The 16,418-nt window shown below is 31.5% G+C and overlaps 3 protein-coding genes across 4 annotated transcripts; 2 read left to right on the top strand and 1 right to left on the bottom strand.

The window, feature by feature from the left end:
* Positions 1-1,454: 1,454 nt before the first annotated feature.
* On the top strand, positions 1,455-4,012 carry LOC145756554 (store-operated calcium entry regulator STIMATE-like). The gene is made up of 5 exons (XM_082572376.1): positions 1,455-1,728; positions 1,809-1,916; positions 2,271-2,411; positions 2,483-2,611; positions 2,726-4,012. The coding sequence occupies exons 1-5, from the start codon at positions 1,663-1,665 to the stop codon at positions 3,134-3,136; spliced, it is 855 nt and encodes a 284-aa protein (XP_082428502.1). The 5' UTR covers positions 1,455-1,662; the 3' UTR covers positions 3,137-4,012.
* Positions 4,013-4,111: 99 nt separating this feature from the next.
* LOC145760798 (polyisoprenoid diphosphate/phosphate phosphohydrolase PLPP6-like) lies at positions 4,112-5,068 on the bottom strand. Its single transcript, XM_082574536.1, has one exon. It carries the CDS (start codon positions 4,872-4,874, stop codon positions 4,296-4,298), a length of 579 nt encoding a protein of 192 aa, XP_082430662.1. The 5' UTR covers positions 4,875-5,068; the 3' UTR covers positions 4,112-4,295.
* A 3,576-nt stretch (positions 5,069-8,644) lies between these two features.
* Positions 8,645-16,221, top strand: LOC145759193 (protein Wnt-3a-like). 2 transcript variants are annotated; one of them, XM_082572969.1, is made up of 6 exons: positions 8,645-8,779; positions 10,152-10,358; positions 10,533-10,606; positions 14,432-14,541; positions 14,631-14,762; positions 15,387-16,221. In XM_082572969.1, the coding sequence occupies exons 1-6, from the start codon at positions 8,685-8,687 to the stop codon at positions 15,843-15,845; spliced, it is 1,077 nt and encodes a 358-aa protein (XP_082429095.1). In that variant the 5' UTR covers positions 8,645-8,684; the 3' UTR covers positions 15,846-16,221. The 2 variants fall into 2 exon arrangements, with proteins under 2 accessions (XP_082429095.1, XP_082429088.1); XM_082572962.1 differs by having other exon boundaries at positions 14,628-14,762.
* Positions 16,222-16,418: the final 197 nt, after the last annotated feature.

The following is a 16,418-nucleotide window of genomic DNA, read 5'->3' as shown; positions in this document are numbered from 1 at the left end:
GTTGTTAGAACGAAGTTCGTTCTCCTTTTCGCTTAATTCGCTAAGTCGATGATTTAAATCCATGATGCTTTCGCTTCTTTGTTTTTCGTTTAAATTCATGACCGACAATTCTCCTTCCAACTGTTCTTTGGCGTCCATAATTTCTTGGAGTTCGTATTGCTTGGATTTCATTTTTGTTTGAAGTTCCCTTAGGTATTTCATTTCACACTAAAGAGTATTAGTATTATTTTTATTACGTATTCAAGGTTTGCGACCTTTTACAAAATTACTAAAATTAACCAACGTCATTTCTGATTCGTATTCTTTCCTCTTCTACTATTTTTTCAACTTCGACAAAAATATCTTGAATTTCACGTTCTTTGTGCTTTTTGCTGTTAAAAATATATTTATTTTACATTTTTCCGTTAAGTTTATATATTTTACTTTTTAGTGTAAACTATTTAAGTATCACATTAAGATGTACTCACCTTTTTAGGGCAATATTTTTATCTTCTCTAACTTTTTCTATTTCTTTTACAGCATTGTCCAGAAAAATTTCAAAAGTATCAAGCAATTCCGGTTCGTTATTTCGAAGATGAATCCACAATTCTTGCATTTTCTCTTCCCTAAAAAAACAAATATTAGCTTTCAGTTTACAAACATCAACTGTTTTTTTAAAGTTGGGTTTAGCAAATAATACAATATCAAAATATGTAAGCAAACGTCTCAAAATTTTCGCGAATAAATGAAAATTTCAAATTTTTTATTAAAATTAACTTTATAACAGAATAATGTGTTACCTGTTTAATAGACATTCTGCTTTGATGGTGTATAGAAAATTAATCCATTCTTTCTGCGGAGACTCACTTATTCCTTCATATATTTCGTCTTCAGAAGAATACATTTTATATTTTACTCTTTATGAAATCCCACTCTATATTCACTATGTAGAAGCGCAAAGCTTATATCTTATTGTAAACGCTGGCTGATGCCGTTTTATCGGAGTGCTTTAATCGATTTTTAACCATTTTCAAGAAAAAGGTCATTAATTATGCATGTCCATTTTTTTGCACATTGATATTTTTTGTTGTTGATTCTATTATCATTCGTTGGACAAATTAGGGATAAAGTAAAACAAAATAAATCAAATTGTATTATGATACGCGATATAAAATAACCATTATTGGTGGAAGGTTTTATAAATATTCATTTTTATAAACTTATTACGAACAGCAAATTTTAATGTTTTTGTTTTAAAGTTTTAATCATTTATTTAAAAAAAAATACAAAACCACCTATTTTAAGTTTATGTGCTAGTATAATATGTATCTATTAGTTTTTTAAATCTTTATTGATAATATTTTATTTTATACATTATTCCTGTAATTCTGGCTTACCATTAGGTCACAGTTCTTGCTCAAAATATTGGTCACGACTCGTCCTCCAAAAATACGGAACGATTGATGATTTGGAATAACAATTAATAAATGACAAATTATTGACGTGTGTTTTGTTTTGACTCGTCCCACGTATTTTGCATCGACAATTTTATTATTCCACTGGCAGACTGGTCTACGTAATCAGACAATAGTTTTGCTTTAAGCAAACGAATTGAAAGTAGAAACAAGGGTAAAATCTAGGGATTACATTCTGACATTTAATTATTTAAAAAAATATTTATAAATGAATGACACAACTTCACATTGTGTCCGAGGTGATTTGGTGGGAACGTTTGGAATTGCTGTACAGGTAAATTAAAATACAATTTAAATTAATATATATATATATACTAAGTTTGTTTGGTATAATATAATATTATTGCACTTCAGGGTATACTTGGTTTCATAGCATTCAGTACACTCTTAATTAAAAGATGGAGAGAACCTAAAGGGGAAAGAAGAACCTGGACAATTTGGTTTTATGATACTTCAAAGCAGGTAAATAAATAAAAATAATTTAATTTTGCCAAAATAACACGTATTTTATTAGAATTGACTTCAAAAGTTTTTATTATTTATATCTTGCTATCCATAATATATTACCTATATATGTTGCACTGTTGTGTTTTTTATTAAATTAAAATTATTGATCATTATGTTTATATTTAACAAAAATGAATAACCACTGTGTTTTCTGGTTTGAATGTTTATTTTTTCGATAAAGTTTACATTTAAATATATAACACATATAAAAAATGTATATAAAGTTATATTTTTTATATATAGTTGTTAATGTTAGCACTATAGCCTAATTAAAAATTATTTTTCAATTTTTCAATTTTTTATTTTTAGGGACTTGGTGCTTTGTTTATACATTTTGCAAATGTGTTTTTATCTGATGCTGTGACAGCAGATGACCCCTGTACCTGGTATCTCATCAGCTTTCTACTGGACTCAACTATTGGATTGTTACTTATTTATTTGGGATTAACTGTAAATATTAGTTCTGAATATTTTTTGCAATAAGAGAAGGTTATAGGTTTTTATTTAAAATTTTCTTGCAGATAACACAAAAAATTATCCGATATTACAATTGTATCAGTTTATTTTTTGGAGAGTATGGAAATCCACCTAGCTGCAATGCTTGGCTTGGTCAATGTTCACTTTATCTTTTAGTTATGCTGATTGAAAAGGTAATGTTATTTATAAATATATTCCAAACTTATATGTGGTACTTTTAAATAAAGTATCATGCTACTCTTGTTACCTAGGTGGTCTAACAAGGTATGTTATAAAACTCTTTCTAGGTGCTAGTTGGTTTAATGGTATTACCATCATTTTGGGTTAATGCCAGAAAAATCATGTTAAGTTGGATTGAAGATCCGCATGTTGAAGTGGTTGTTGTTATGTTAATTGTTCCATTCTTTGTCAATGCATTTATGTTTTGGGTTGTTGACAGTATTCTTATGCACAAAAAGTCTTCCAAAAGCTACGGCGGAGCCTTTTTATACAAGAAAAACTTTTCTGGTTCTGAAGACTTTGAACTTTCAAAGTCATATAGCAGCACAAACAGCAAGCGTAGTTCTATTAAATATCCACAAGAATTGTTGGATCAGTCTTCCCAAGATGAAAGTCAAGATGTTGGGGAAGATGAATTATTGTTAAAGTTTGATAACTCAAATGTAGACTCTAAAATTGAAACCCCAAAAAGAAGTTAACAAAATATATAGCACATGTAGAGTTAAATTTTGGCTACAGTGAATAGTGATTACTAAAAAGCTCATAGCAAGTACTGAGGCAAAGTTAACAGAACAAGGTAGAATGTATATCGGTTGTCTTCCTTAAAATGCTGTAGCCAATTTGTATTTTTTTATCATTTTTAGGGTTTATTAGAATTATATACACAAGAGAGTGGCATTTTTTATACACATATTCCGTTAGTAATTAAAACAATTCTACCAAGATATTATCAGTTTAATGTATTTACTTGGTATTTATATACTTCTACCCCGACATTTGACTATTAATCGGAAATTGGTACCCTTGATAATATATGCATATTGCATTTACAGTTTCTTAAGTGTCTTATATATTCATATGTCAATTTTTATTATACTTTTTCTGTATCTGGGGTTTAATAACATTTAAATATTCATATAATCCCAATGTCTTTTTAAATATTATTGTATGATTGCCTTGTTAGTACAATTATGTGCAATAATTTATAAGTAAAATAGTTTATGGCCTATTACTTAAGTTTTCAACCTAATATCTTTCATTTATTTGTTCTAATATGTCTTATAGAGCTTATCCCTTATAGTACACTAGCCTTTTAATTAACCTTTAATCAGTGTTGTTCAATTACTGGGCATAGTTAACCTTCTTAATTTGTTGGTAGATCTTATTTTTGTTAGCGAACTAAATCGTTATGCTAGTTGACACCATATTTAGAGCAAACAATTGTTGTTTCATATAGTTTTAGTCACATAGCCTACACTTAATTAATGCCCTTGTGAAATGGATTGCTTTTATAGTTAAAACTTTTTACTAAAGTTATTGTTCTGATTTTTGTAATTAAACATTAATAAATGTGAGTTGTTTTTTGTTTGTTAAGCTATATTCTGTTTATCTTTAAATTAGGTTTATTAGAGTATTATAAATAAAAAAAGAATACAAGCAAGAGATTACCTGGTTAAAGTGCAACAATATATGTCAGAAAAAATATAATTAAAAACAACAACATAGTTACGTAATTCCATATCAATATACACAACATACATAACGGCAAAAAAATAAATAGTACTATACGAAGTACTGCATTAAGTTAGAATCGAATAGCAAATAAGTAATACTCGAAATTAAAAAATGAGGATTTTATTAGAATATCATACTATATATATTATCATAATATTGCAAAGAAAACCAAATGTGTTCTATGATTTGGCTTTGTAAATAGCCAATAAAAAAACCAGCTAAAACATCTGATACATGATGTCTTCCTAATAAAACTCTTGAAACACCCACGGATATGGCCCAACATAGCAAGCCAATCTGGACAGCAAATGTCAAAAATAAGTGGGTTAATAGAAATATTGTTACCATGGCAACTCTAGTTGCATGACCAGAGGGAAACGAATAGTTGTCCAGTGAAACAGTTGCAAACATATCTTTCTGGTTATAGGAAGGTCTTTGGCGTCTTACCAAACCTTTTAAAATGCCAACGCATACTAAGTCCAATAATAATGCAACCAACAAATTAAAATATATCTCTTTAAGGCTTGCGTCATTAGTGGTTAATAACACAAGTAACGAACCACTAATCCATGGAACCCCGTGGCCGCTCAACTCAAGCAACATCATTAAAGGTCGAAAAGTTCCGTCTTTAGAACAAAACGCAAGTTTTTTTGACAACGTAACATCAACATATTTAAAATGTGCTACAATTTTTCTGAACATTTTTTTTCAATGTTGTAAAGCACACAAACGTGAAATAACCTATTCAGTTAGCGTTCGCCATATATAAATTTAGCAACTCAGCAATAATAGTAGACAATAACCGGAAAAACCCAATACTTAACGTTAAAGAATTTAGAACTGACTTTTTAGCATACGCTATAATGTTGTGAAACACTTTTCGCTTGTAAACACGCTCATGTGTTGTCTCAAATATTTAAATCAGCGTTTATAAAAATTGACTTTAAACTTGAATTCTATAACTACATCCTAAACATATTATTCGTTACCTAATAATTTGTGCGTTGTATATGGCACAGTACTTACATTTTTTTGTAAAATTCAATATTATTTATTTAGGCTGTAGGCCTACTAATTTCATATACATAAAATATGATTGGCACAAGTTTTAAAGTTTAACTAATTTTATTTATTTTGCAAACATGTTATCATAATACTACAAAACAAGTTACTGTTGTATAGAGATAAAATCACCCATCTCATCTTCACTGTCCTCAAGCTTATCTTCGCTCTCGCTGTCTGTAATACAAAAAATAGCAACATTTAAATGTATAATTATTTTAGCTGGAGACTGGCAGATTAATACATATATTATCAGGCCAAATTTGCTATACTTTGGCAAATATATAAAATTGCGCTAAAAATGAGGTCTAAGCAAGTTTGTACCCCATTATTCTATGTGAAAATTATTTGTGTATAAATGTCCAATATTAAAAAAAAATACAAAATTACTCGAAAGGGCCTATATACATACCACTAACCTGAATCATTTTCTTTTCTTATAAGCAACACAAGCAAAATAATTGCAATAATTCTAATTTGATGAGCTCGAATTTTTAGTAGACCCGATTCTCTTCTTGATATATCCAAAAATCTAGCCATGATGTAACAACTTATTATTTTTTACAAAAATATGTCGGGTTAACGATATATACGAAATTTAGGTCAACCAGACAAAGAAAAAATACAATTTTGCGTCGCAACGGGTGTTAAACTACTGACCAGCCTCTGCTAAAAACAGGCTTTGCTGGAAATTTGGGAGGTCGTTCATACTATAATAAATAAAACGCCAGCAAAATGGAAAGAAAAAATGTTAATGTATTATTTAGGTTTAGAATCTTTGATTTCGCTTCTTAATTTCCCCTAATTGTGTATGATTAAAACTCTTAAAATTTGTTTAATAGTAGTTGTTGTGTGTTTATTTTATCGTACTTTAAGTATAAAATTAATGTAGTCTTTAATTTTTTTTATTACCTAATATTTTATTTTTCAACTTTTAAGCAAAATAACTAAATATTTTGCTACAGTTATGTCATTTTAAAAAAATATTGTGCCGTGTGCAAATTTTATTTACACTTATGACGTCATATTTGTTCACGCTATGCTTTTGAATAGACATCCACTTAGCCTAGGTTGTTAATGGATTTTGAAAAAACAAAAGAAAGTTTGTTGTACACATGCAAATGCCTACCCAAGATCAGGACGTCTCTAGAGGGTCAAGTAAATCAGTCACGAATTGACAATTTGTCGTCTGAGATAACTGCGTATTGAAAGATTGCGTGAAAAATGATAAATGACATTTAGACCATTTTTTATCCGGTCAATGTCATTTACGCAATTGCGGGAATACTTTTCACAATTCAGTCATTATCTTTTATTTTTGTGGGCAAGCTTCAAAAATAATATAAGATGATGTCATTTTTCAAATTAAAAAAATACAAATTTTGTACTAGTTTTTTTTTATCGCAAAAATTCTCATTGTTTTAAAGCGATTAATATCGGCAACCTAGTGCATATAAGAAGCCTTTGGGGTTATTAAAAAGTCCTAAGTTTAATCTAAACTGGTTCGTTCTTGTAGTGCCTTTGGTGTGTTGCATAAGCTACTTACTTTTTCACCAAAAATATTATTCAAAACTACCAAAGACAACTTAAGGCTGGATTGGAGGAAATATACCACCTCAAGTTAAGTCTAAAAGTCATTTTTTTACACTAAATATAAATAATCATAAAAAATTAATAAAAACGGGGTTTAGAAAATCAATTGAAATATTTTTTAAACCATTAGTGGGCGTGGTTAGACCTTAAACTCTACTAAGTAATGCTCAGAGGTATTCGACTGAAAAATACTTTTGTAAATATTTTTGAGGAAGTGTTCGAGTAAAACGAACCTACCTTAATTAACAGAAATCGTATTTTGTTCGTTAGAGTACATCAATAGGTTTTACCTCGTTTTCATATAAAAGCTAAAAGCGTTTAATAGTTTAAGGCACAAAAGAATTTATAACTAATTAAATCTATTATTAATTAATAATCCCGTAAATTCGTTTGAATTCTGTAAACGAAACCTTGGTAACATTTATCTAAATTGTTAAATAAAACATTTCCATTAGACTGTAAAATAATTTCTTTTTACAATTATTTACAACGAGATTGTATTAATTTAAATAAAATTTAATTTGTGCGGAAATGTTGTTTGAAATTTTATTTATATTTGTTTTTCCATTTTTTCAGTAAGAAAAAATATGTTTTTTTAAACCTGATTTAACTTCAGTTTATTCACTTGGGTATTTAAGATAATGTGTTACACCCGTCTTATAAACCTTGGGTACAAAATGAGCAGATAATTTTACATATTAGGTGTTAAAGCTTTCGTAATCAAATTAAGCGATTGTGGTCCCATAAAAAGTTATAAAAAATTTAAAATAGTTTATGCTAAAAAGGCAATTTTTATACTAGTAGAAAATACAATGGAAAGAACTACACAATAATATTAAAGTTTAATGATGTCTGGCGCTGTTTTTATTGTAATATATTACAGTTAATGTGCGTCCCCTATCTCCTTTTTATCCTAAAAAAAAATGCAACCGAATTATATAAAAAAGGGCTTTCGTTATATAAATTAAATTAAATGAAAGCCGAATGGCATAGTAGTAAACTCGTCCACGCGGCGTAACAAAGGTTTAAAAGCTGTGTGCTTAGGCTTCTGTGTTAAGAATGTCTGCTGCGAGAAGGCCTAGTAATTACAGCACGTGAATTCAGGGTTACGCAGTAGAAACATTAACGAATCGGCCGGGTTTTTAGGCCAACTTTTCCGGCAAATTGTGAGTTTGTACTTCGAGATGAATTTGATTTATAAGACGTATTATTGAGAAACACCAACTCTAGAATATAAGCCTGGTTAAATAGAACAGCAAGTAACTTCTGGGAAATTTTTAATTTTTCACTCTAAATTTATAGTTTATTTGCTAAAACGATTTAACGTATTATAAAGTGATCGTAGATATTTATAGGCAGATAAGAACGTTCGGTAAATATAAAAATATGCTAAGATACAAGGACAGGTTATTGTCAAATTGTTGTTATGTACATTTCTATTAAATGAATTTTTCCATTCACCAGTTCGCTTTGGCTTATTGCTTATAGCCTTATTTAGTTTTATAGCAGTGTTTTATAACTTAAGCTGCCTAACCTATCAAATATTCTTTTAAGTTATAATCGGTAAAACGCAATAAAAAAATAAAATCGTCTAAAGTTTGTTAGTAAGCATAAAGTATTACACATTAAAGCGATCAACTACGACCAGCGAATAATTTTATTGACAGTTAAACTAAATACTTATTATTTACAACATTTTGTCTAAAAAAGACGGCAATTTAAAAAATTACCAAATAAGATATAAGTCTTTAGTAATAAAAACTATATCAATAGGCTTAAACTATAAATAAAACCTATTTTTTTAATAGCTTAAAATTTCCATTTGCTGCTAGGATTTATCTAAATTTGCATATCAAAATGAGACTAGCTAAGAAGAAAAATTCAAAAGTTACTTTTATATTTCTTTATTTTATTTGGAGTTCAAGTGCCTTACTTGCCAGTGCAACGTGGTGGTAAGTTAATAAATATTAAAAAAAATTAATAAATATTTAAAATATTTAAAAAATCATTTTTTAAATTAACGATTTACCGACAGTATTTTTAATACTGTCTGACTGTGTCAGTGTGTAGGTATAGATAGAAGATGTGTGGAATTGTTTTGATTTTAAGAACGCTGCGATCTTTTTATAATCTTACAAAATATTTCAGTCATGGGAAAATCAAAATATTATCTAAGAAATTGACAGTCTGACCATCATCACCTTTTCAATTCATTACCGCTAGACTTATGCGTGCACATGACCGTTTAAACTGAACGCATCGCCGCGATAAGCTGACGTACCTGAAGTCCAGACACTAATTCAGTAAACAACAATAGCTTAAACTAAAGAGGCGTTTTTTTTCGATTAATAAATAATGTCGAAATTTTTTTCAATTGTTAAAAAACCCGCAAAGTTTTAGAGGTGTATTGAAACAGGTTTACTATGATTTTTATGACGATTGCGCCAAAACAGTTGTAATTTTAAACGACGTATTTGGAGTATTGTGGGCGACCTTGGCGGTTACAGCGAATTTATTCTCTTTTCCGAAAAGGTAAAACCGATTTCTGTCTTTCACGACCGCAGGTCAAACCCCTCTCGCTCCAACGCACCTGCTTATATCAACCACAATTACATTAGTGAGTCTAATCACCACAGGGGCGTGGGCTTGCATGTACGAATGCGTTAACGCCAAAATATCCCGGATATTTGAGAAAGCTGGTAACGAAAAACGATGCAGTACCGCCTCGCAATCGCATTGTTGTTATTGGTAAAAATTACTTGCACGCAATTTCACGTTATCCTTGGTTTTTATTTGGGGATAAAAATAATATAACTACCTTCCGTAAGCACTTACCTGATAAAAATGGTGGTAGAACAGAAATCGAATGCCATATTGTTTTATAACGAAAATACTCGGCCGAATTACAATCGTTTTGTCTGTCCGCCAATTCAATTGTACAAAGAATTATGCTTAATAATTGGGCAGTAAAACTTTTATACCTGTCATTGTCCCCTACGCAAAAGTTCAACGCTCTTGATTTATGGGAAAAATCACATAAGGGAATACACGGTTAGGATTTACGTTTGTTAGGCCTATGCTAGATGATGTCATGTTATGAGACTCGTAAAAATCGAATGGCGACAAAATAAAGACGGCAATAAAATTTTAGATAGAGTCCCACATAAAAGGAAATCAAGAAATAGGTTTTTACAACTTTAAAACCCAAGCATTGCGAGGTTTAATGGAAATAAACTTTGACCGATGGGCCAATAATATTTTAATATTGGATAACATACCACTTTAATATTAGCAAATTTTAAATAAAATAAAATATATTTTTAGGTTGCTTACTGTTCCAAAATCCCCGCCGGGCCACATCGAACCCAAACTACCCCATTCTCGATACTCAAGGGGTGCAAAAGATTATTGCAATTCACTGAGATATCTTAAAGGTCCACAGAGAGCGTTCTGCGAGAAGCATCCGACAATAATGCATAAAATAAGCGAGGGTGTGCAAGTTGGAATACATTGGTGCCAATATCAATTCAGGTATTGGAAAAAAAAATTTTTTTAACTTAACTAACTATACATAAAATACATTTTAATGGTGTTTCATTAAATAAAATAAATTTTGAAAAATTGGCTAGTCATTTTTTTAAACAATTAATTTTTTACGACACTTTGCTATTCCAAATTTTTCTTATGCGTTTTTTTTTATTTAAGGTACAGTCGATGGAATTGCACAGTTTATCCGGGCCACCCTCGCCACCATGCATTTGACCCCATTCTCAAATCAAGTAGGTTTACAATATTTTGTATGTGTGTGGGAATACGTATGTACACACATGTCTTTTTTGTGTGTTTTCCTGCGGAACCAAGTTCGAATTTGTCTTAATTATTTACAAAACGGCTCACGTTTTAAGGTGCAGGGGGCTATAACCAATTTGTAACAATTAAACATAAAACTTCAAGGATGTAGGTTACTAAAGAAAGCTGTTTATATTACTTTTAATTTCCGTAAAAGTTTATGGAACTTTTTAAAACGAGCATGTTAAAAAGTTTCCGTGTCTAATTATTAGGTCAAAGAGTTGCAATGGCGCGAAAAATTAATAAAAATATTATATTCAATTAGGGATTTTGTAGGAAATAGAGTTATTGTTTAAGTGGCGCAAATTATATTATATTTGCACCTTACATAAACAGTCATAATTTATTTAAACAAAAATCAAGTTAACTGACAAAAGATAATACGGAACCCAATTTAAATCATTATCGGCCTTCGTATTGAAAATCAGGAATAATTGTTGCTATTTATGTTGTCGGATTTTTGTAAATTCTAGGTAACTTTGATTCACCTTGAACCCCCTTTTTTAACAAAAAAAAAAAATTTTGTGTTATTGTTTTGACAAACAGTTCAATAGAAATTAGCGGCAATTTTTATTTGATTTCTCCCGAATTTTGATATTTGTGGCACATTCTTTCACGTTAGCGGTTTCATTCAAGCGGTCACAAGTCGATTAATTTCGAAGATTTTTTCACAAATAATTTGCATCGTTTATCACGCACGTATTCCAAAGTATCTAAATAACTGTATCAAAAAGTACCGACAATATGGCATACCCATGATCCTCGGTATTTTTATTGCTGTGTTTTTTTATGATGATTAACGAGTTAAATCGAAATTCGTATTATTTAAAATTCGATTATAACATCATTTTGAGTAAGGCATATTCGTCATCGGCCAAGAATAATAATAGCTTATCAATTGAAATTCAACAAATTGCACTAACCTTATAGGGAATTTTAAAGAATGAAAAATGGCCCAAATCGCACCATATACATTATAGGTAAACGCTTAAGCTCGTTTACATTTATAATTCCTAATCACCTATTAACTAATTATAGGAGTGGGCCGGTACGCCCTAAAAGCGAAAACGATGCCAAGTTTTAAGTTTACTAAAATATTTGTGTCGGCATCTTTGGCAAATATTAAAATTCTCCTCAATTGGATTTATGGTCTCTTTCCTCTGCAATAATAAACCACTTCAATCGAAAAGCAATCAGTTTTGGCTCGGGCCTAATTTATTGCGATTCGCGAATATCTATTAAATCTACATTGTAATTTAATTAAGTGGCAGAGTAAAGGTTTGCGCGACATAAAACTCTGTTTAAACTGCCACAGTAGCGCCATTACTTACAAAATTCTGTGTATCGGCTGATTTCAAGTTTGTGTGTCGAGACAACAATGTTGACTGTAATCGCTTCGTGCCATGTCATGTAATTTTTACAGTGTCACGTATTGGTTGTATAACTTTTTTTTAAACTTGGGCTAAAAGGTCACAGATTCGGTAAGTTTTCCCTTAATGTATTAGAAGGCGACATCAAAACGACAAATTAAATATTATGAGCTTTTGCGCTGCGTTTATGCAGTCAGCCGTGTCCGCAGTATTCATCTCTCACGACAGTTAAACAGGCTGCTGACGTACGTCGCTCATGTAAACTGTGATTTAGATAATCTTAATTTGAAGGCAAAGCAATGGTAGCCAATTTGTGGTTAATATAATCGATTCAAGGTGATAATAATAATAAGAAATCTAAAGGGCAGCAGCCTTTGAAATTTTTTCGAAACCGGGCCAAAAAGCACCGGTAATAAAGGCTATTGACCTGGTATCTGCGACTACCTGTTTATAGACTTTTAGTGATTGATATGTTTTGCGTCACACCTCCGTAAATTTACCAAGTCATTTTATTTGAGCATTTAATATTTTAATAGCTTCGAAAACCTGTGATTCACACACATAATGTATTTCGTAATTCCGCCCCATCATATAACAAATAAATGGCGAGTTCAACCCGTTAAGGTCTACCCCTAAAATTACTTTCCCCCTTTTCGCACCCAGAAGCCGATAATCCATTGATTCCGATCAGTTCTTTGTAGTCATTCTTACAGGCAAATACGTGTGCGGGTCATTATAACAGACTGGCGTGCGCTTCTTGTTTAAGCAAATGTTACGTTCAAATTTAACCTGTGAAGTGGTTTATTTGACGCAGCCCTCGCTACTGTGTTCTGTCTATTTTAAAGCGTTCGCATTGCGCGTGGTCGCGAGTGATAATAGAACTCAGGCCAACGTCCCGCCTACCGCCTCATCCATCACAGAATTCGCCCATTTTGCCTGTCAGGCAAGTAGATATAAAGTCACTTAAACAAGTGCTTTGGACAATGCGTGATTTGCGATGAGGGCGCCCACGCCTATTTACAACCTCAATTTGCAAACTCTAACAACGTGGTGGGATTCGATTTCGTTGATTTACCGGTTCGAACATACGTTTTTGATGTTGGTCTATGATTGATGGCCTAGCACCGGGAAAGTTCTGTTAGCGAAATGACACGCTCAAACAAAACGATCTCGATCGAGACAAATTAAATTTGATGCATTAAAATCGTGTCACCCAAGATGATTCAGTCAATAAAATACAAACGCTTTTCTGTAGGGCAACTGCGTGATTTATGGACAGCGAGGCGGCCCAAATGCTTTGAAGTTGCAATAGTTACACAGTTGTACGCGCTGTTGAGCCGCTTTAGTGTCACAGTATTGCATTTTAATAATACTTTAGCTTTATTCGCATATAAATAATAGCGGGTTGACCATGAATTTGACTATTGGGCAAGCAAGCACGTTTTGAAACGGATATTCGAAAATAATTTTAAACAACTTAACCGCGTCCAAATAAACACGCAGTTTTGATGACAAAAAATACGTCGTTCGCATAAATTTGTACAGGAACCAGGAAACTATGTAATACAATCACCTTGCAAGGTTGTATTTGTGGTCCTACCCTTGCACATGTTATGTTATTTGATTTGTAAGGTTAAGGAAACACGACGTACATGAATATTGTTGCAATTAATCAAGTTTACGTCCAACAGCAATTTTTGAAACACCTAAAACTTGAGCTTACTCTTTACTACTGCAAAATGTCTCCCACAGAATTTATATTCCGGAATTTTGAAATCTAGATTTGTTTAAAGATAGCTATTGTTTCTTTAGGGTTATAAACAAAAACCAAAGCGCCCGGAATAATCAGATATCGATCTCAAAGCTGGAAAGGGAAAATGGCATGCATATCTTCGACGCGGTGTTAAAAGACAGGAATCCCCGCTTGTTACCTTTAGTTTTTCGCGGGCCCTGTTTGTTACAATGTGTGTCAAAATCTTACGTGATTTTAGCCAGCCGTCTGTGTAGATTTGCTAGGGCAAAATACCTTAATTCGCTAATCACGCGCTCCCCGTTTTAAAAATAATCATTAGCCACCAACGACCGTGACTGACTCTTGAGTGATCAGCAAAATTATCCGGGGCACATATCAGTTACGAATTTGACTTTTTAAGCGTGCGATTTATTTTGAAAGATTTTAACGTGATAATTATTTTTAAAAAACGAAAAAAAAATTTATAAATGATTAATACTGCTCTAACGTGTTATAAAATCAATTAAACGTCAGAATACACGTTTGATTAACTCTAGAAAATGGGGTTATTTAGGGGTCTTGTAAAACCTCAGGTTTATACCGTGGGTGTTTAATTTTTTTTACCTAAAAATAAAATTTATTTTGATATTTAGAGGGGAGAGAAAAGGCGTTTGTATATGCCATTATTGCTGCCAGTGTTTCTTATGAAGTAACAAGAGCTTGTACCTCTGAATTATTGCCAACTGAATGCTCATGCAAAACAGTAAGACATATCATACATAATAACATTATAGTAAAATGTTTAATTTTGTCGATGTTTTTTTTGCTCAATTCGAATTATTATTTTAGCAGAATAAATTTGAATGGAACGGTTGTTCAGATGACATAAGGTTTGGTGATATGGTATCAAGAGAATTTTTTAACGATAAGAAAATGGACACTAACAGCATTCTGAGGCGACACAACCGAGAAGCCGGCAGAAGGGTAATTTTTTTTAAATTTTGGGTCTTTTGATTGGCATAACCTCTACATACTTATCTCCTATAATGCTCTAAACCCAATGTTTACAAAGATAAATACTGTATACATATCCCGGAAGAAGGGCCGATACGGTCATACGACTATTCTTAAATGATTAAGTAGTTGGAAAACACATTGCTGTGATAAAATACATCGACGTGACCTCTGCTAAATATCATATAAGAATAACTTCATTGGCCCGAGAAGTAGACATTTGTTTTTATGATACCATCAGAATTTTTTTGACATAATTCAGCTTTGCATTACATGTTAAATTTGTCCTTGTTTAAGCCCTTACACCCAATGCGTTGTTTGTTTGCTTGATTACGTCACGCCGTGAGAAAATCTTTAGGTCATGGGTCATGGCTAGGCCAATCAAGGTCAAGTTTAAAGACACTTGACTATGTTAGAATGAGAAAATGCACACAGATGCCAGACTAAATATAATACGACAAATCATCAATTTAAACGTCATAATATTAAGTAGGCCTGCAAAAAGTCAATAAACAATTCGCAACACTTGTTTGATGTATGCATATTGAATTAAGGTATATGGGTGTAGTAATGGTTCTCATAATACAATTTCAGGTCGTTATAAACAATCAGCGAACGATTTGCAAGTGTCACGGCTTATCTGGCGGATGTTCGCAGATTATTTGCTGGGAAAGTCTTCCCACAATTAAAAAAGTCAGCGACGAACTGAAGGACAAGTTCGATGGTGCAATAAAAGTTAGAGTTAAGAAAAACAAAATAAAGGCGAGAAGCAAAAAGTACGCACAGCCTACAGAAAATGACTTGGTTTACGCCAAAAATTCGCCTACTAATTTTTGTAACCCTAATTTAAAAGTTGGATCTTTTGGCACACAAGGTCGCAGATGTAATGCATCAAGTCAAGATACGGACGGCTGTAGTATTATGTGTTGCGGGCGCAATTACACAACACAAACTTTTACAGTAAATGTGACATGCAATTGCAGGTTTGAATACTGTTGTAAATTAATATGCCAAACATGTCCACAAGAAGTTACAGAATCGTTTTGCCTTTAAAAGATTTTTTAATTTTTTTTTTAATTATTTGCTTTATTTATATACAGTCTTGTTCTAGATATAGTAATGTTGCTTTTTGCCGCTTTCTTTTAAATTTTCTTATGTGAGTAGCCTACGCTACTAACGTGAAAGTAACACTTGTTTTTATAATTTCTGGATAATTTTGTAATATATATTTTAATTTAAATAATATGCCTTTTACAAATGGGTTTTTCATTTTATATAGTTGCAAAAACCTTGCCTAAAGTATTTGCATTTTCACTAACACCTGCGACCAATTGTCCATATTGCAAACATTCTAATTTTAAAAACTTTATCACTACTTTGTGTTATAGAAATACGCTTTCTTTAATGTAATATTATTTGTCTATTTTGTTCCTCTTTTTTGTTATACAGATCATATGCATCGCTTTAAATTGTTTTTTTTTAAAGGTTGTATCATATCGCAAGTTCCTTTCTGTAGTTAATAAACTCTGTATGATTTTTACTTTCTGTAAGGATTCGTATTTGCAACTAGATTTCACTTTTAAAATCCCAATCGATAAACTATGATCATAATGGCCTAAAAACTCA

Source organism: Corella eumyota, chromosome 1, assembly GCF_963082875.1.
Source record: "Corella eumyota chromosome 1, kaCorEumy4.1, whole genome shotgun sequence".
Classification (NCBI taxonomy): Eukaryota; Metazoa; Chordata; class Ascidiacea; order Phlebobranchia; family Corellidae; genus Corella; species Corella eumyota.
Note: the sequence above shows the minus strand (reverse complement) of the source record. Positions and strands in the feature narration are given on the sequence as shown.